The sequence below is a fragment of the Sorex fumeus genome, unplaced genomic scaffold, assembly GCF_029834395.1.
Source record: "Sorex fumeus unplaced genomic scaffold, SorFum_2.1 ptg000061l, whole genome shotgun sequence".
Classification (NCBI taxonomy): domain Eukaryota; kingdom Metazoa; phylum Chordata; class Mammalia; order Eulipotyphla; family Soricidae; genus Sorex; species Sorex fumeus.
In genome coordinates this window covers 20,321,144-20,342,854 of record NW_026606118.1, presented here as the reverse complement: position 1 = coordinate 20,342,854, position 21,711 = coordinate 20,321,144, and the positions used below count along the sequence as shown (strand labels likewise).

The following is a 21,711-nucleotide window of genomic DNA, read 5'->3' as shown; positions in this document are numbered from 1 at the left end:
ATAGTATTATTATGTGTTTATACATATTGTCTATTAAGAGTAAATTGATATCAATATAGATTAAATTTGTAAATATATTATGTTTTCCATAATTTGCAAGGTTTATTATCACCTGGGCAGTGGATACAAACAAAAAGTCTGATTTTTATCAATGAATCTCTGAGGTTTTTCTGGGGAGTGGGCATGGGAGTAAAGCAAGTTTATTGGGCAAATGAAAGGATGGAAGGAGTGAAGTAGGTAAAGATATAGATATGTGTTCAAGAGAGAACATGGACTTCTCTAGAATGAAAAGAGCCTCTATGGGTTTTTTCATTTCTGTTGTTGTTCTTCTTTGTTTTTTGGGTGATACTGTGGGTGAGTTTTTAACAGAAATTTACTGGAAGACTTTTCTAGTGTACGACTTATGATTTTGGTAGTGGTGTCCTTAATGAAAAAATGAAAAAAAGGTTTCTTATTTGATCCCCTTTTCTTCTAACATCCTATATATGTTTAAAGGGATATTTTGAGACTCAGGGGGAATCCATAAAACTTTTTTTTTCAAATATTAGCAGTGGTTGCTTTTCACAGACTGATAAAGTGTGTGTCTTCCCCCCCCCCCCCCACCCACCACCATGATTATTGCATTCTGTTCAAATGTTTTAATTTGTGATTTTCTTTGGACTATAGTGCTGTGTCAGTCAGGATAAACTCATTCATTCATGCTTTCATGCATCAATTTATATGTGTCTCAGTATCTTTTATCTGAGATCTACCTACCATCTCTTTAAGTCTGTTTCACATTAGACTCATTCTTTGTAATGGAGATTATAAAGGACACAGAAAAAAATAAAATGATTTTATTATTTTCTGTATTGAGTCTTTGTTATTTGGGACAAATGAGCCACTAAATGTAAAATAAAACTAAATAATGTATGCTGATTTTCTTTTCTTTGATCCCTTTCTCCTTGATTTTCTTACTGACTTTTGATGAAATTCATGCAAGTAATAATTCCAACATGAATATATGATCACTAGTATTCTAGTATTGCTCTTAGTCAAGATTTTATAAAGGTACTTATACCCACTGATTGGGTAGGGGCTTTGGTTCTCTTTTTTCTCTTTTTTTCTCCTTTTTCATCTTTGTACCTGGGTCAGACTAGGCATTCACACTGAGCCAAGTTTCCTTTATGTTCCTAATATCCAGATTTTCTGATGTTGTTGAAAACTCCAGAAACTTAGGAAATATGTTTATGAAATTCCTTGCCCTCTATCTTTTCATATCTCTTTAATACAAAAAGTAGATAAGGCTACTTGAGGAAGATGTGGTCAGAAAAGACCTTGTATTTTAGGTGTATTTCACTGTCAGTGAATTTAGGGAACCAATACAGGAAATTTGAGACCATATTTTTCTGGGCAGTCAAGACAGATGCTTTATCCATGGCAATGAATTTCTTAAAATGTTAATTATATATACATAGAATAAGCATGAAACTACTGATCTTTTAATTTATTTCTCTAGGCAAAAAATAAAAAATAAAAAGGACCCATTCCATCTAGAGAAAATTAGTATGTTTGTGGTTTACAAGGTTGCCCTAAAGAATCTTTCAGCAGAGCTTCCCATTTTTCCTTTTCACTGGGAACATCTATTGGAAACGTTGCAAACTCACTGTAATGCAGTTGCCATCTTCTTGCATAAATATGCTGACTAAGCTGAGAATCTTAAATGAATAAGTACAGATGCTACAAAAAAAACTTCACAAAAATTACACAAATCATATGTTGTATGATCTTGCTTCCCTACACATTCTGCTCTGAACTCTCCAGAATGGCACCTTAAGAGTGTTTGAAATCTCAGAAATTTCAAAATTTTGGTCTAGTGGTGAACCCTGATTCTGGGTGAACCGTTTTTGAACTTTGCAGGTGGACCTTGTTTGACTTTGTCCCTGTGGTCATCTCAAAAACTTGAACATTTGGGGGATATACTTTGTAGAAGTGTTCCTTTCACCTGTATTTTTTCTTCCATTTATCAGATCTGAGCCACATCAAATAACCTAAATCTCTTCATGCGTCATAGGTGTTTTTTCCCTTCATTTCATATTAGTGGATCTAGTACTATACTGATTAATGTGATAGCATCAAAAGCATTTTTATGGGTCCCCCTGATTAACATAGGCATGTAGAAAGTTGAGAAACTATTCCTTCGATAATGGCCCCTAAACCTTGATTCTTGACAGGATACACAAATCCTTTATCAATAGTGAGTACTAAGTGAAGAAATGAAGACTCAGCACTTGGAGGTTCTGTTAAAATTGCCACTGCTTATTTAGAATTGGAGAATATTAAGAAGTTTGAGTTTTAAGAAGGAAAACTGAAGCTGAAAAAAGTAGTAAAGCTATAATCATTATGAGTATCCTATATTTTTACTAATTCACTAATTAGTAAATTACTAATTAGCATTGCCTAATATAAAAACTTTTCATTTTCCGCAACAAAGTCTCTTTTTTTCTTTCCTACGGGTGGTGAGCCTCAAATCTGGGGTCTCAGACAGATAAGGAATGTGCCCTATCACAGAGCTACATTCCCAGCATTATAATAAGGTGTCTTCAGTAACTATCACTGAGCAATGGAGGGTCTCCCCTTCCTTAGTGGTGCTCTGTATAAAACTCCACACTCATTTGATGTATATTCGTGGCTGGCACACTAGAATTAATAAGTTTATTTTTATTTCATTCAGAAATGAAATATGATTGATAATATTGATGACTTGATAATTTTATGCTAGGAGAGTCTTAAAAGACTATATGTCTAAATATTGATATTCTATACAGCATCTAATTACAAATTACTGTTTTTGTCAAAACAGAAGTTTAGAGAAGTATAAAGAAAACTGAAATCACATTTAAGCCTTCTCTCTAGAAATTAGAATATTTTGATTTATTGTTTTTTGTTTTAATGTATCTGTATGCAGGGATGCACAGGCTAATTTCAGCAGCAACCTTTAATATCAAAAATTAAGTAGCATGAAATATAATTTCACCTTATATTAACATTAATATATTAAGATCATTTCCAATTTTTATTTTAAAGACAATCAATGAGATATTTGTGATTATTCACAAATTATATCTAGACTATACCTAGAATAGGTAACTCGGCTTTTGTGCTTTGGGCCACAATCAGTGGTGCTCAGAGATTACTCCTAACTCTGTGCTCAGGGTCAATGCTGTTAGGGCTCTGAGAACCGTATAGGAAGCAAACCTAGGTTGGCTTTGAGCAATGACAGTGCTGTAGGGTCTGTACTATGTTGCTCTGGCTTCCTAATTTAGCATTTTTAATATGTATAATCGAGATGGCCAAAAATGCTACCTCAGAGTCTAACCAATTTCTATTCTTGATTTATAATAACTCTTATTATTTATACTGCACTCAGATTTACCATATAAAATATTTTCTACTTAATAAAGTCAATACTTTCATCGTAAATATAAATTTCTATAGAAATAAAGTTTTTATAAACCATCTTTAAAAATATTAGAAATAAGTTTTATTAAACTGAAAGAAAAAACTATAGAAATGAAAAATAAATCAATTAAAATTATGTGATATTGAGCACAGCTGTAATATTATGTCTTTCTGCAATAAAAATATGTAATATCATGGTGAGCTCTCAAAAACCATATTTTGAGATAAGTTTTGTCTTTATGTAAAATAGAGAAAGAACCTGTTTATTTTGTTTGTTTGTTTTGGGGTCACACTTGTCGGTGCTCAGGGTTTACCCCTGATTGCACTCAGGAATTACTCCTGGCAGTGATTGGGGGACCACATGGGGAGCTGAGTTTTGAACTTGGGTTGGCTGCATACCAGACTATGGGTTTTAAACAAAATTTGTAATCGATAACTATAATAGCACTGTAGCACTGTCCTCCCATTGTTCATTTATTTGCTCGAGCGGGCCCAGTAACGTCTCCATTGTGAGACTTGTTACTGTGTTTGGCATTTCTAATACGTCACGGGGAGCTTGCCAGGCTTTGCCATGTGGGCAAGATACTCTAGGTAGCTTGCCGGGCTCTCTACATGGGAGTAGAGGAATCGAACCTGGGCGACCAAGGTCAGCTTCGTGCAAGGCAAACACCCTATCTGCTGTGCTATGTAACCATTGTATAGCATTTAAAAATGCCAATTAATTTAAAGTAGCTACTTTTTCTTGAAAGCACCTGGTCTTTGGGATATAAAAAATAAAGCTCTGGAGCCAAAGTTATAACGCAGTGGGTAGGGTGCTCTTCTTGAACACAGCTGACTGAGGTTCAATCCCCAGAACCACAGTGTTGTCCTATATCTGGCAGGAGTGATCCCTGAGCACAGAGCCAGGACTAAGTCCCGAGCATAGCTGGGTGTGCTCCTCAAACCAAAATAATAATTATAATCATAATAAAGAAAATAAAATTTAAAAAAATACTCTGTGTAAATGTCACAAGCAATGTTGAGTCCTGTACTTAACACTGGCATTCTCTGTTTGCTTTTTCCCTATTTAGGATATCCAGGCAGAAATTGATGCCCATAATGACATATTCAAAAGTATTGATGGGAACAGACAGAAGATGGTGAAAGCTTTGGGAAATTCTGAAGAGGCAACTATGCTTCAACATCGGCTGGATGATATGAACCAAAGATGGAATGACTTGAAAGCAAAGTCAGCGAGCATCAGGTGAGAATGATCGAGATTAAAATAAAGATAACAGGAGAAGGAGTCTTGAAGTTGTTGTATAATAGAAAGTGAACATTATACGTCAACGTCCTTTGTCTTTCTCTGATATAAGTTAAGGAGTGGGGCCAGAGAAATAGTACTACAAGTAGGATGTTTGCCTTGCGCATGGCTGACCCAAGATTAGTTCCCTGTATGGTCTCCGGAGTACCACCAGGAGTGATTCCTATTAATGGGATTGCCAGAAGTCACATTGCCAGAAGTAATCCATGACCACCACTGTATGTGATACAAAAACAAAAAACAACACCCCAAAAAAGGTTCAGATAATGACAACTTAAATGGTTCCCAGATCACTGCCAGGAGTGACCTTTGAGCATCACTGTTGTGGCCAAAAAAAAAAAAAGATTTAAATTATTTCCTTATTTGTGTTTTGTTATTTTTTTGAGGGGATCAGAGTTTGATCCTTTCAAACCAATAATTAGGGGCCCATAGAGTTACTCTTTTTTTTTTTGGCTTTTTGGGTCACACCTGGCGATGCACAGGGGTTACTCCTGGCTTTGCACTCAGGAATTACTCCTGACGGTGTTCAGGGGACCATATGGGATGCTGGGAATCAAACCGGGTCAGCAGTATGCAAGGCAAACACCCTTGCACTACCCAGTGTACTATCACTTCAGCCCTGATGGAGTTACTCTTGCTGATAATAAGCCACCCAGAACAGAGAGATGACTCAGTGCTCAAACCCAGCAATTATGGGGGCCACCAAGGTGACACCTTGGAGTGTTTTGAGGACCAAACAGTGCTGGTGCCAAGAGGCTATTACATACATCCACACGCAGCTGATCCTGAGCTATCTCCCAGCCCCATGAATTTATATTTTAGCTCCATTAATGCCCAGTGTCCTCTGCCAGTTGTTTCAAACAGCTTACAGATTTACAAATTCTTTTTAAAACCAGCAAATACTGTTAACAATAATTTTTCCAACACCTACTAATTACAGTTTACTTGAACCAAATAGTGTTTAGGCCTATTACAAATATCTCTTTATTATTTGGTATTTAAAAACATCTCAATAAGACAAATGGTACAAGCCTTTATAAGAATGATTAAAAAAAACACCTCAAACTTAATGATATAAAGATCTTGCCAAAATTTTGAGCTAGCAAGTGCCAAGCTAGGATTTGAATCTAGGTCTTTTTGACTCTTGGCATTGAATATGTTTTGCTTCATCATGCTTGGTAGGTGTAATTTGAAGATGTTTTTGCAGAAATCAAGTATCTCTTATGAACTCTAAGGCAGAAAACTTGATGATTCATGCCTGCATTTAGAGAGATAAAATTAAATAAGGGTGAATCTGAGGACCTATAGGGAAGGACAACCAGTGGCTTGGAAGGACCTCTTGTTGGGGCTGAAGGGATAGTGTAACAAGTAGGTCTTGCACATAGCCAACACGGGTTCGATCATCAGCACCCGTTATGGTCCCTTACATGCTATTGGGAGTGATCCCTGAGCTCAGAGCTATAGTGACAAGAAAGGAAAGGAGAGAAGAGTTGAGGGCAAGGGAAGGGAGGGGAGGGAAAGGTTGGAAGGGAAGAGAAGAGTGGGGAGAAGAAAGGAAGAGAGGAGGGAAGGGAGGGGAGGGAGTGGAGAAGGGAGGAAAGGGGAAAGGGAGGAAGGGGAGGAAGAGTGGAAGGAAAGAAGGAAGGGAGGGGACTGGAGTGATAGTACAGCGGTTCAGGCATTTGTCTTGCACTCAGCCAACCCGAGTTTGATTCCCAACATCCCATATGGCCAGGAGTTATTCCTGAGTGCAAAGCCAGGACTAACCCCTGTGCATTATTGGGTGTGACCCAAAAAGAAAAAAAAGAGGGAGGGATGGAGACAGGCTACCTCTATGGCCAATAAGATGTTACTGGAGGGGCTGGAGCGATAGTAGAGCAGGTAGAGCATTTGCCTTGCATGTGGCCGACCTGGGTTCGATTCCCAGCATCTCATATGGCCCCCTGAGCACCGCCAGGAGTAATTCCTCAGTGAAGAGCCAGGATTAATCCTTGAGCATCTCTGGGTGTACCCAAAAAGAAAACAAAAAGATGTTACTGGAAGTCAGTAATGTTGAGCATCTTATTAATCAATTAATGATAGAAAATTTACAGGAAACTTGCTGAGAACAGGGATGCCAAGGATCGAACCCAGGTCAGCCACATGCAGGTCAAGAACCCTACAAGCAACTGATCTGCTATACTATCGCTCCAGCCCCTGAACAAAGATTCTTTTTTTTTTCTTTTTGGGTCACATCTGGCAGTGTTCAGGGATCATTCCTGGCTATTGCACTCAGGAATTACTCCTCATGGTACTCGGGGAGACCATATGGGATGCTGGAGATTGAACCAGGTTGTCTGTGTGCAGTGCAAATGCCCTACATGCTGCACCATCATTCCAGGCCCTGAACAAAGATTCTTAAAAAAATGTTCGGGGTTTGGAGGGTAGAAAGATAATAATGTATGAGGTGCTTATCTTGAATGCAGTGACCCGGGTTCTGTTCCTAGCACTGTATACTATCTCTGGAGTGATCACTGAGTACAGAGCAAGGAATAAGTCCTAAGCCTGACGTATCCTGAATAACAAAAAGAAAAATGTTAGAAAGATTGAGATTTTATTTCTGCATCAGTTTCTTTCTACTTTCAGAAATTCTATGATGTAGTGAGAAAAGTAGAACGTTTCAGCATGATCTTGAATTTGACTCTTTGACCTATTTATGTTCTCATCTCAGACAAGACACTTAGTCTCTCTGAGCCTTACTTTTCTCAGTAAACTATTTAACCCATGATTGCTGTGGATTGAATGTGAGGATATGCTGGGACCTTATCTATGTAAAAGCAGTCTCACAGGCTGTGATGTGTATTTGTTCACATAAAAGGGCTCAATGGATCTGCCTCAAAGTGTTTCTGGATTTCATAGAACTGATTCATAGTGTATAGACGTCTTCCATGGTTATTCATTGTGGATGCATTCTTTTAAAATAATTTCTTTCCACAAAGAAGCTCTGAAAGGTTTTTATTCTTTCAAGGCATAGAGGGGGATTCACACTTCTTTTTTCTCTTCAAGTGGAGAGTTATATAGCAGGACTATGGAAGCCTCTGTGTAGAGATCTTGTTGGAAATTATGTCAGAATCTGCCAATTTCTCATTTTTAAGAAGAGAGAGACATTAGCAAGCATTATACAGTGAGGGAACATACTTGTACTTGTTTAAGATTGAATTTCCAGTTGGCCAGATTCCACTGGTCTGCAACTTTCTGTTGCTCATAAATAAAAGCAATTAAGATATTTCGAATATGAGCACACAGAGAAACATTCACAGAGATTCTAACACAACTGACGGCTAAGCTAATCAGCTAAAAGCCACAAGGCTGGTGTGGTAAAGATCATGCAAATCACTTAGAATTTTGAGAGTCGGGAATGCATCTTTTTCGGTTGGAAAATTTAATGACTGCCTACATCATAAACACATTATTCCAAATGGAAAACTTCAGACAAAAATAGTTTGACTTTTTATGGGTATTATTATCTAAGACTATCAAATCACATTGTTTTTTAACCCAGAAAGAATTAAGTCATAAACTAAAGATGTGATACCAATAAATAAATTGTTATTTTTAGAAGAGGGAAGAATAAGCTTTTGCTAGTGTGTTTCTGCATCAAGATAGATGTACATTCCAGTAAAATATGCTACTAATGTAGCAGTGTTTTTTAAAAAGACTCAGTTTAATTTCCAATTGCTGGAGATTTTGGCTGTTGTTCAAGCATATTTTGCTGTTGATATAAAGGGGATATACTGTGGCTCAGAAAATATCCATCAGTATAGGTGAGACACAAGTTATGGAACTCCTATGATACCATTTTCTGTTCCACTCTCAGTGGAATTTGAAGTTGTTCTGGCAACATAATTATATTTGAGCACTGAGAAAATTCTCTTCCATCCAGTTCTGGGGGTTGTATTAGATGAGAACAATTCTGGAGCCTGGATGAGCTGCTAAGGGTCCCTTTCTATGTCTTGAATAAAAGAGATTGGATTGATGATTTTTGTTGTGGAGGCACGGATCCGGTTCTACACACAGTAACAATAAGCCATTGGATAGAAATCTGCTCTTTGCTAGGTAGTTATAGATCAGGGAGATCAATAATGGAAAGTGGAGCATTCAGATAGAGTGACAGGTAAACCTTGTGCAGAGGCAAGAGGATGAGAGATTAGAAAGATCACAGCAAAGAATTCCAGGAAACCCTAACAATAGGGAATAGATGACAGTAAAAGTAAGTCAGCCAAGGAAGGTGGGAATTGACAGTCCTTGAAGAGAGGGTTGTAAGGAATCAGGAGAGGAAGGAATTTCTAAATGAGGGCAGAGTTAGTAGTGTTGATCCTTTGAAGAGGCAGAGTAAGAGGTCAGGGTTACAGAGTTCAAGAACCAAGTCCACTAGAACAACTTTTTTGCTGGGGCCAGTTTGGGGTTTCAAGTAAAAGCATGATTGCAGAGGACTCAAGAATCAGAAAGGAAAGTGAAATGGAAATAGAACTCAATCTGTGGTTTTTATTTTCTGAAGTAACTGTTAAGAGGGCGATGAGGAGAGAGAACACATCACTGTAAATATGCTGTTATACATAAAAGTATCACAGGGCGAGATCACTATCTATATAGAGCTGTCCACATTTTCACATGGGTTAGATATATTTAAAGCAGATAATGAGACAGTCATCATTTTTATCTTCAAGGGGCAAAATAAACTATGTTAATATTTTCATTACTACTTGGATGTTTATACACATCAGATGGCTTATTATTCTCAATAATGAGCCCATTCATAGAAAGCACACCTCAGAGAGAAGTAGTATAGAATGGTGTTACTAGAATTCCTGGAGTTAGGCCTCTGTGTTTACCACTGGCTTTGCCACTGAGCAACTGTACCTTCCCAGAAAGGTTATTAGTCCTTTCAGTATTTCCTCTTCATAAAAATGGGAATCCCAAGAGTAATTTCTCTACTGGGGTGTTAGAATATGGAATTAACCTTTTACAAATTGCCTTTAACAGTTATACCAGGTCAGCACTCCGTTATCATTAACTATACTTCTCATTGATAATTATAATTCTCTTTGACACTGAATTGTTCGAAAGATAAAGAAATTCCTTTGCTTCTCTTTCTTTCTCTTAGTCACTTGACGTGGAGAATTTTGAGGAAAATCCCTAAAAACGGCACCCCCTCCCATTTTTCCTAGCTTTTTGAAAGATAAAACCAGATAATAAGTGTTCTGTGAGTTTGAAAAATGTTTCTGTGAGTTGTCTTAAATTGTACTTTAATTGTACTAAAGTTTAATTGTACTGGAGTTTAATTGCCATGGCAGTCAGTGTTTGATCTGATTTATCATCATTTTTGCAAAATTAAAAGAATGTCTGAGACCATGATAGCAGTTCATGTCCATATAGCGTTCGTGTGCCAGAACCGTACTGAATGCTTCACAGACATTACTTCCCTTGACCTTAGTTTGGTTGTTAAAACTGTAATAATATATGGTTCAATACTTTGAGTTATTATCTTAATTATCATTTTGTAGTCTTTCTAGATAACTATGCTCGAATGTCTCAAATACTGAAATCCAATATGCCAAGGATTATTCTGCAATTTGAAAACTATCTATACAATTGCATCTCATCTAAATCAATGGGAGAGAAGATAGACATTTTTTAAAACTTCAGTTGAAAGACCGACTCTTACAAAATTTGACAATATTTCCTTAGAAAACAGTGAATTGGAAGTGCACTAATAAACTCATGATGTGGCTTAAATTTTTATGGTAAATGTAATTAGGGATTATGTTAATTAACTATCTACTTAACAGCTTAATGATGTTTAATATAGATTCGTATTAACATATGATTTCAAAGGCCAGTGAAATTTTCAAGTCTAATATAATCCGAGTATAAGAAGATTCTATCTTCCCATTTACGACCCTCTTAAAATTTCCAAGTATCCTTTTAAAAGTCTTTAGAGAAGATTAACCTTTAACATCATCATTATGTGTAATGTTATCACATTTTACAGTACCATTGACACCACTTTTAACCTTAGCTTAGTTGATTTTGCTAATCATATTGTAAATCCACTAAAATTCTTCTTCCAATATATATATATATGTTATATATATACACACACACACATATATATATATATATATTCTGCTGCTTAAATGTTTCACTACCAGTGCTTTCCTTGCTACCTTCTCCACCTGCTAGAAAATTCAGCATTTTCCAACAGAGCTTTTTGTGATGCTAGAAATGTTCTAAGTTGACACTGTTCAGCATGCTAGCAACCAGCTGTGTGTGATGTGTTGAACACCCAAACTGTGACTACTACAGCTGATGAACTGAATTTCAAGTTTAATTTATTTTAATTGATGAAAATTGAAATAGCCCTGGTTGCTGGTGGCTTCCATATTGGAATTATATGAAGAAAGAAGGTTTGATGTTTTCCTGGGATCAGCAGACTGATCCTCTTTAAGGACTTCGTATTTTTCTGCTAGAAAAGTGTAATTCTTTTTCTAATAGCAGGAATAATCCCCTCTAATGTGCCTCTAATAATTCCCATTATTCTTGCATTAAGAAGGTATTTTCTTCCATTATAACTCATTTTATTATCTGTGAGGTTTTACCATAAACTTCTATTTTATTTGCAGTAAAAATGCCAGATCGCATATCCAATTCTGTGCAGCTGTTACACACAGGATGGCATAATTTTGTCCCTCTTAATTTGGATTATTTTATGTAATTTGTAGACCTGCTTCCTAAATACATCTTTTACATTTTCTAGAAGCACATCTGGGCAATTTCTTTTTGCCTTCTCTAGTGCTCTTTGCCATTAAATTAGTGTCTAGAAAAAAAACTTGCACATCAGTTTGGATCCTAAATTTTCACCCTGACTTCCTGAGCAAGTTTCTTGTTTCTCTGAGCCATAGTTTCTTCATAATTTCTGAGCTACGAGACTCTTCTATCACAGAGTATATTTGGTTACTTATTTTGCTCCTAACTTAACCCTAGAACTTCCTCTTTTGGAAACACTAGTGACTTCTGTCTGAGCTCCTAAACCATTGCTAGCTTTTAGCAAATGTAAAAATTGCATTTTAGTTTAACAAATGTTCCTCAGGACTCACTTGTACTCTCTGTAACCTAGAGGAAAGGCTGAAAACTCATCTGAAGAAACATTGTTGAAAGGTAGAGGTTTTTGCTCCTTTATTTAAATTTGATTTCCTCTGTAGGTCTTTTTATACTATATTTCAATATTGTCATATTTGTGGCTCTTTACCTTATTACAAGTCCATTTTGGGGAAGGGGGCATATCCAGCAGTATTCAGGAATTATTTTTGGCTCTCTCTTTAGGAGTGATGCCTGGCCTCTTTTGGGGGATCCTATGTGTTGCCAACAATTCAAACTACTCACCACCATGTTAAGGAAAGCTCCTCACACCCTGAACGATCTCTCTTGCCATTAACAAGATTTTGCTTCATATTTAAAAAATAATTGGTCTTTTAAAAATGTTTATGATATTAAACAACTGATTGAATATAAATAAACCTTTCTCTATAATAATAATCATTTTGTGCTTACAATGTATTCTCAGTGTATATTGTACAGCACTTGGCAGGTTTCCAATTGGAAAAAGTTGAGAGCTAAGATAGTTAAGTTCTACAAAATGTGAAGGCACATGGAAATGTCTTAGATACAGATTTGAAAATATGAATGATGACTGGTTATGTTTCTTGGGGGAAAACATAAGCTTTAAAATATTTATATTAACATGTAAATTCACAGAACCCAAATAAATACTTAAGGATAAAGTAAAAAGAAAATGTTTAGTATAAAAGTGAGAAAGTATTGCTTACTAAACCCAAATTCAAGGTTTTGTTTTGCAAGGCATTCAATCCATAGCTCAGGAAAATAGGTTGTATCCTGAAAGATGAAAGCAGTAAATTGAAACTAGAACCCTGAAGGCGACTACGGAAGCATGCATTTATTTGACCATCTGGTAGTAATCTACTAAATACATAGAAATAATCTGTTGGAAAATAATCGGAACATTTTTTCTGAGCAAAGTTTCTGTAGATTAAGGTGTGGTAACTTTGTGCATCAAAAATCATAAAGGCTAACCCTTGTCACCATGTTATCTAAACTCAACAATTTTTTTAAAAAGAGTAAAGAATAACAAAGTCAGACTCCTCAAGCAAAGGTGCTGTAGTTTAGCTTTTTTATTCTTTTTTATTGACTATGGAAGCAGCTGCAGAGAATTATTTATTTTTATTTTACAAAGATACCTTTTAAAATGTAAAAGTCAGTTCAGTATTTTTTATTATTACTCCCATCTTTATAGATGATTCTTGACTACAAAATGCCATAAATTCAATGGTCACGTTTATTATTTTTGTGTAGTCAACAGGCACATAAAAAAAGACATTTGCATGCTTTCAGTATGAAATGTGTTTAACTACAAAGGAATGTAACAACTAATTTATTTAATAACTCAAAAAGGTCAACATATGTACATTAGTGTTTTACAGACAGAAACACATAGACATTTTAAAATTAACTGAAAACCTCTGATTTCTAGTTATAATTTTTTATATTGAAAATGCTAAATGATATGTTAGAGATCAGTAAAATATACTTAGACTAAAGTAGTAACTATGGAGAGTTTTAAATTAACAAAATTGAAATTATTTAGTTTTACTCTTTGACAGTAAAACTTTTTGCTTATCAGGGATTCTTAATTGCATATTTGCTCTGTAATTAATTGATGTGATCACAGAACAGCTAGCACTCAGGCAGAATTAGGATCCTGTTAAAAGCACAGTTTTATAAAGTGAGGTCATTCACCAACACCTGCAGAATGAAGAGAAAATACATAAATACAATCTAAAATAAATGTGATCATACCATTCTCAGAGAATCATAAAATACCTCAAACTTCTTTCTTTACAGATTGTTTAAATTTTATTAAATGATTGCATTATCATAGCTTTCTTGAATGAAACTGAAATTTTAGTTTGAATGGTGTGTTTTATATTAGCTGGGTGACAGTGGTGCTATTAATAAATTGCAGACTAATTGGCGTTTTGTATGTGACTGAATGCCAGTTCACGGTATTTAAAAGTGATACACAATTAAGTTTTTTTTCCTCCTAGTCAAAAATATTGGCTGATGGATTGTGGTCATTATTTAATGAGTTAGATTTAACTAGATGAATTAGAATCAGAAACTTACATTCTTTTGGAAACATGAACTTTTCAACAAAGATGCCATTTTTTAATATCTATCACTGGGCACTGCCTAAATGTAATCTGGAAATGTTTATTTAAATTATCTATTGCATAGGCATCAGCTTTAAGATGTCAGCTGATGTAGATCAGCTGTCCATAGAGACAGTCACTTGGGTGTGGAGGGTGTAGTCGGAATGGTTGTGCCTAGTTGATTGGCCTGGAAGACTCAGTAATAAGGCAGAGTTGTGGAAGTGAGAATCCTAATGCCAATGTCAAAGGTCGAGTTGTGTGAAAGAATATGAAACCCGAGCAGCAGGGGATTCTTAACCTGGACTTGCGACAAATGGGTCACCTCTTGCCACACAAGTGCTCAGTGTTTGGAAGCTGCGATAGAACTTGTCTCATCCCTTGTGTTTTTTACCTTTTGCCTTCTCAATCTGAAATAGATCCTAGGCAGTGAAGATAACTTCATAATTCCAGATATTCTCCCATTTAAGTTCACGTTCATTCTACTCACTGGGGTGTCAGCAAATTGAGGAAATACTGATTAATTCTTAGACTCTGGAGTGCTTTTGATTGATCCATCTTTTCAAATCCAGATCACATGGCGTGGGCTTAAGTAAGGGGCTTTTGCTACCACCTTAATAAGAGCCTCCAGCAAATGTGGGCTTTTTACATTTCTGTTTCCAGGGACCTATGAGTTATTGTAAACCTAGTTATAGAACAGAATGTATTGCCCAAATGTGGCTTCTTGATTATGAACTTCACAACTTAAAAATCAGATGTTATTTTTCTTAAAGTCAGGAATTATGGAAACAAAGGCCTCACCTTACAATGGATAATAAAGTACAAAATCAGTAATCCCCATCCCCATAAATTTCTATTCAATCATTTTTTTTATTCATCATGAACATTTGTTATTAGACATCTATCAGCCTTAAGTCAAAGAGTGTTCTGTCCAAGCACTGGTTTATTGTTTATATATGTCTATATATATATATATATATATATATATATATATATATATATATGGCTCAGAGACTTATATTGGATGGGATGCTGGAGATCTAACACAGGTTGATTACATGATAGGCAAGCACCCTATCCCTGTACTATCAGTCTCTTGTCCCTGTTCTAGTTTTAGAAATTTATTTACAAGAGAAAAGAGGATATCAATAGTTCAGCTTTTTAAAAAAATTAATTGTTTAGGATAATAAAATAATATGATCTCATGTAAATATTCACGTGTTATAAAATTAAATAAAATTCTATTTGTACAGTATATTCAGTGATAAAACAAATCTGGTGCATATTATTCCAGCATTCGGAGGTGATGGCAGTTGTCTTGGGGAACTCTCCTGGTCAGCTTGATCAGTCGATTAATGTCAATGGAATGGCCTCAGGATGTGATGCTGTTTGTACCCTGTGCTGTTGGTTACCCAGGCAACTCCACTGGTGCATGCAAGCCTCGAGTGACCCTGTGAGAACTGCTCAGGGTCCTCAAGAGCCCCATATGACTGTGAGACTCCCTGGGCTATACCCAGTGATGCTCAGGGGACCTGTGAGTTGAGGCCACGGATTGAATGGGCTTCATGCAAGGCACACACTTAAGCCCTGTACTAGCTCTCCAGCATCTCTTAAACATTTACATGCATGTTGTTTTTTTTTTATTTTCCTCTCTCTCTCTCTCTATTCCTCTACATATAGTTGGATGTACATTTATTTATGTCTAGACTCGTTTATGTAACATACAGTCAATGAGAAAAATTAAGTTTTGGACTCTGGAGCAATAGTACATCAGGTAGGGCATTTGCCTTGCACACGGCTGACCCAGGTTCAATCCCCGGCATCCCATATGGTCCCCCAAGCAATGTCAGGAATAATTCCTGAATGCAGAGCCAGGAGTACCCCTGAGCGTCACTGGGTATGACCCCAAAAGCCAAAATAAAATTATATTTTACATGCATATTTCATATGAACTACTGGAACTTTTAAATAATTCTACATTGTATTGTGAACATTTTTCTTGAAAGCCTCAATTTACGCTTTGGTGGCTTGGCGGTCAAGGACATTTTTTTAAATTTTGTTAATTATTTAGCAGTAGATCTCCTGAACATCCATTTTATTCATATAACTGCATATGATTTAGTTTATTCAAATGATTCCACATGACTGCTATAATTTTCTCATAGGAGATTTTCTTTAACAAAGGGTCAGCCTTTTTCATTAGTGGCTTTTGCAAAATGATTAGGCTAAGGGAACGAAATTATTTTTAATGGAATTCAAATTTCTAAATTTACTTCATGTTTTCTCTCCACAGGGCCCATTTGGAGGCCAGTGCTGAGAAGTGGAACAGGTTACTGACGTCTTTGGAAGAACTGATCAAATGGCTGAATCTGAAAGATGAAGAGCTGAAAAAACAAATGCCTATCGGAGGGGATGTTCCTGCCTTACAGCTCCAATACGATCACTGTAAAGTAAGTTGACTGCGTTTGGTGGATGCCATTTATCATTCATTTTGAATTTTGTGAAATAAATTTAGTAAAGTTCAAGATGATATCAAAATCCAATGAGTTATCACATACTTTTTTTTTTCCTTCCCTACATCTGGATTATCTGTATTTGGTGAATTTAATTCATCAATATCTTTCTGTTGTTCTTTTATTGTTGATTTATCATTAATTTACAATATTACAGATTTTATGGAGGTTAGCTTTAAACTTCCATATGTGTATATTCTACTATTACAAAGTCATGTTAGACAACTGAAGATATATATACATATATACATGTATATATATATATTGCTTTCATTTGTTTCAAACTACTTATCTCTTTGCATTTCAACTTTTTTTCAATCATTATAGGTAACTTATCTATAGAATAGCACTGCTTTTTATATTTTCATGAAATTTATCTAATTTTCCAATACATTTTAAATATATACTGGAAAAAATTCGGAACATAAATTAATCTTAAATATAAAAATTAGTCACTATAAACAGCATGTTTTACAGTAAATTAAAGTATCTTTTACAATAAATTAAATTTATTTACAATAAATTCATATAATAAAAACTTGTTATAGTAAAAAAGGTAGAATAAATATATCATAAATTAGAATCAATATATTTAACATCATTTTATGTATTTTACATTTCTGAACTCGCATTTACTTTTGAATCACATTATTTGTTTAAATTTTATCTCTATGCAAATTTGTATCTTATGCTGATAGATATGCTAAAATTTTATCAGCTGACACATTAAATTCTTAGATCCTGTATTATTTAATAATTTCCCCTAATTTTTATTAGCTTAATATACTTAATAGACATTTATTATATATTACATATAAGATCATTTAGCTATAATTTTTTATATTTAAAGAGCAATTCAACGTTTCATTTAAAATTAATGCATTTTAATGTCATGTTACATAAAGTGACATACACTAATGCAAGCATTATCTAAAGAAAGATACCATCTATAACAAGTTCCTTCAATTCAAAATAATAATATCTAAAAATTCCTTTTGTTAGTTTTTTTGTTTTGTTTTGTTTGGGACTTTCTCTAGATTCTTCATTAGGGATCACTGCTGAAGAGGTTTGGGGGACTGTATGGGAAGCCAAGGATCGAACCTAGGTTGGTCACATGCACGACCAAGAGGTCAACTAACTTTACTAATAAAATTGTTTTCATCTTGAACCTTTCTGAATAGGTGACTTAAATTATCATTTAGGTTTTTGTTTTCTATTTGAAAAGAAACTGATAGACAAATGGCTCTAAGAAAAGGAAAAGGAAGACATTACACATATGATACAGAAAGTAGTAATTATAATAGTGTTAGAATATTTAAATTGCTGATCTAAGAATATCATATTTTCCCTTTTTGAAACTTGCTTTCTTTTATTAATCGTTCAGATATTAGTGATGAAATTAACATAAATCTGTCTGATTACCCTGTGGGAATAAAATCTGTTTGTGCTACTAGTTTTGAGTAAAATCCAAATTTGGTGACATGAAAATGTTCCTCTGCCGCTTTAGCAAGTGAAGTGGGTAGTGAGTTTCCAGTCTGTTTTGGCTTTGTTCCGTTTCCTCCTCCTAACACACTTACCCTGTTTTAGGCTGTGCTTATTTCTATCACTGAGCACGATCTGCAGTTGCTCCACTTCAACACTTTAGATCCAGACATTTGAATAAGAAAGCTAATACTGTTAATGATGCTGAAAATAATATTACCTTATTCATTCAGCAGGTATATTTTGAGTGCTTAGAGGTGTTGGATCTAGCACTGGCAAACGGACAATTTAAAAAAAATTCATGCCTGATTCTGTGCTGAGACAGACACTTGAGAAATAAGCAATAACATAAAATATGTCCTTTAGTAAAAAGAACCATGTGAAAAAGCAAGGAAAAGAAGTAAGGAGATAATGATGGAAATGTATAGAGAGCAGAGATGCTATCATGTTTGACAAAGGTCAGGAAGCAATCATTACTGAGGTAATTAACTTCTTTTCCTTTTTAGTTTTTGGGCCACAGCTGGCAATGCTCAGGGGTTAACCCTTGCTCTTTGCTCAAGAATTACTCCTGGCTGTGCCCTGGGGACCATATGGATTGCTGGGGATGAACCCGGGTAGGCAGTGTGCAAGACAAGTGTCCTGTTCACTGTATTGTCTCTCCAGCCCCACCCCCCAAAAGAAGGGACTTTAAAAGGAAATTTGAAGTAAGCAAGACAATAAAAAAGTGCTACTCTCTGGGAAAAGTGGGACAGAAAGACACAGCTCACAGAGGCTAATGTGTTCCAGTGTATTTAAGGAAGAGATGGGTATAAGTCAAACAGAGTCTTAGCACGTGAGTTTGGCTGGGAGTGTGAAGATGGTGTGGAGGCCAAATAGGTCCTTTGAACATTCTTTATAGACTTTCAAGACTGTTTCTTTTACTCTGAGTGAAATGGAAAGCACAGAAATGTTAATTTTGGTGCTCTCTGCTTTGACTTCCACTCGATAATAATTAACTCCTTAAATTATGAAGAACCGAAAACAGAGGAGGTGGTCAGAAATGTAGTTTAGAAACACAAAGTGAGGAAACAACTGTTGTCTCAGACAAGGACATTATAGTAGAGATAGTTTTGGTTTCTGCGTATTTAGGGGAAAAAACTCAATATGATTTGATCATAGATTACATATGTGGAAAATGAGAAAGATAAAAGAATTGGTTTCAAAGATCAAAGGTTTGAGAGCAAAGATGTAACTATAGCTTACAGTATGGAGAAGACTGCTAGGTAAGTCATCAAGAAAAGAAATAATTTTAGCTTGCTTGTTGACATTTTGAATGTAAATGTAAAGTAGTTTTAGGCAACTTGCTCTACATATTAGATATTGCGGTGAAATCAGAACCAGCTCAAATTATCAGCGAATATATTAGCCATGAGAGTAGATTTTATTCCCTAAAGAAGACAAGAATTCTAAGTAATGAGGTCTGAGACAACTTGGCTTTTTAGAGATAAGAAATATAAGGAGACAAAGAAGGCAAAACTAAAGAATATAACTAAGAGAGAACAAGTCATACTGGAGGAAGCAAGAAGGAGCAAATATTGTTAAAAGATTTAAGAAGAAAGTCAGAAATTGACCACCCTCAGTTTTCAGATTGGTCCTGGAAAATTATTTCATTGGTGCAGTGAAATTGTAAGCTAATTCAAGAACATGAACAGAAGGCTAGAGAATTCTTCCAGGAATTTTTCTTTTTAAATACTAAAGTAAACAGGAATGAGACTGTAGGTGGGAGAGAAACTGGAATCAAGTAATAGTTTTATAAAGTGGAGACTAATTTCTCTGTTGATAGGAATGATCCTGTAAAGTGAGAAAAGTCAACCTTGCAGGAGAGATGGGACCATCATAGTGATGGTGACTACAGTGAACCAGTGAAAGAGCTGATCTGTAGTAAGAGGGCAACGCATTCATCCATTTTAGTAGGAAGGATGGAATATCGGGGCACAGACTAATGGAGGTTGTTAGATGTGGGTATGAAACATAGACAATCTTTTTTTATTGCCTCTATTTTCTCAATGAAGTAAGACACAAAATCATCAACTGAAAATGAGAAGAGGGAAAATGTGTAAGCAGACATTAGGTAGAAAATGTAGTCTGTAAGTGGGTATTAGTAAACTAGGGATGTATGACAAGACCACTAGTAGACATATTTGAAGTTTGTATTTGATGAACTTACCAGTGAGGACAACTCAGGTCATTGATTTTTTCATCTATGTTTAGTTGCTTTAGCGACAATGAGGAATTAATGGAAGAACTGAATTTAGTCAAGCAAATGTGCCAGGGGAAGAGAGAGATAAGGAAGCTACAGAAATACAAGGAATTTGAGCAACAATTGACTGCACATGAACTTGAAGCTAGGTTGGGGAGATGTGAGATTAGGAGAGAGATGATGCACAGAAAATGTGTTCAAAGCCAATGTTTTAGTAACTTCATTAATTGAGGACTGAGAATTTGTCCAAGTTGCAAAACTGTAAGAGACCATGTTCTGTAAAGAAGGAAGGTGACGATCAGAGAATGGATTCTAGAAATTGAGCATATGGTGGGAACTTTTATTGTTAATGATAATTTTTAGTGTCTGTGGAAAGGGTTTGCACAAGGAGTGTGAATAAGTCCTTAGAAGAGAGCAGTCCAAGGAATGGAAATACTATGATAGTATTTCCCTTGTAGAAAGATTCATCTCCATGTTAGAAGACTACTATGATCAAAGTAAGAACCTGATGTCCAAGTGATGACTATGAGATGGAAGGGTAATGAAGACATAATTTGGGATTCTAACATAAACACACTTTTGTTTTCATTCCTTATATCCTTTGAGTCTTCAAACAACACAAGATACCCCTGGTGGGAGATAGTGGGATGGGGGAAATTTCTGTTAAATTGAATGTGGATTATTTCATGATAAACAGCTGTTGAAGTTGTAAATCAGGAGTTTCTAATTAATGTCCACTGATACTTAAAGTTTCTCATTTATCTGTTAGATAGTATACGTGAAAAGTGCTGATTTAATTTCTGAGCCTAAGGACAAGTAGTTTCTCTATCATGGTTATAACCTCAGTGAAATAATCCTTTTGTAGAGGTTTGTGTTGGCTCGAGATTGTAGAATATGGCATGCTTTTGTGTTCTGACATTTTATGCCTTTCTATGCATCAGTGATCCAGAATTACATGTTTTTCTAAATTATTACCATTTTGCCCATTTTTTATTTTATTTATAAATAAGTAGTCTTAACATGTAAGATATGGAGTCAGTTTAAAAGTATGTGTCAGTCCACAACACCCAAAAGGAGAGAGAGAACACAGGGGATTGCCCTGCCACAGAGGCAGGGGGGATGGGGGAATGGGGGTGGGGGGGATATTATCCATGGTGGTAGAAAATGGGCACTGGTGGAGGGATGGGTATCTGATCATTGTATAATCGAAACCCAAGCACAAAAAATTGTAAATCTACAACAGTACCTCATGGTGTTTCACTAATAAAAAAAAATAAAATAAAATCTTATGCAAGTCACTTATGCAGATATTAGCAAGGAATCTGAAAAAAAAAGTATGTGTCAGAATATTTTAGCTTTTCAGGCTACCATAATGAATCGCATAAAAATTGGGGGCATTAAGCAACTGAAACTAATTTTGTCCCACTTTCTAGGACCTGGATATCAGATGAAAGTGTTGGCAGGGTTGTT

The 21,711-nt window shown here is 35.5% G+C and overlaps 1 protein-coding gene across 5 annotated transcripts in view; it reads left to right on the top strand.

The window, feature by feature from the left end:
- UTRN (utrophin) overlaps positions 1-21,711 on the top strand; it is a 610,322-nt gene that overhangs the window by 411,434 nt on the left and 177,177 nt on the right. For all 5 annotated transcript variants that reach the window (XM_056126431.1, XM_056126429.1, XM_056126433.1 and 2 more), the window contains 2 exons: positions 4,512-4,684; positions 16,301-16,457. In XM_056126431.1, coding sequence (XP_055982406.1) covers positions 4,512-4,684; positions 16,301-16,457 — 330 coding nt within the window. The remainder of the gene's footprint in view (positions 1-4,511; positions 4,685-16,300; positions 16,458-21,711) is intronic.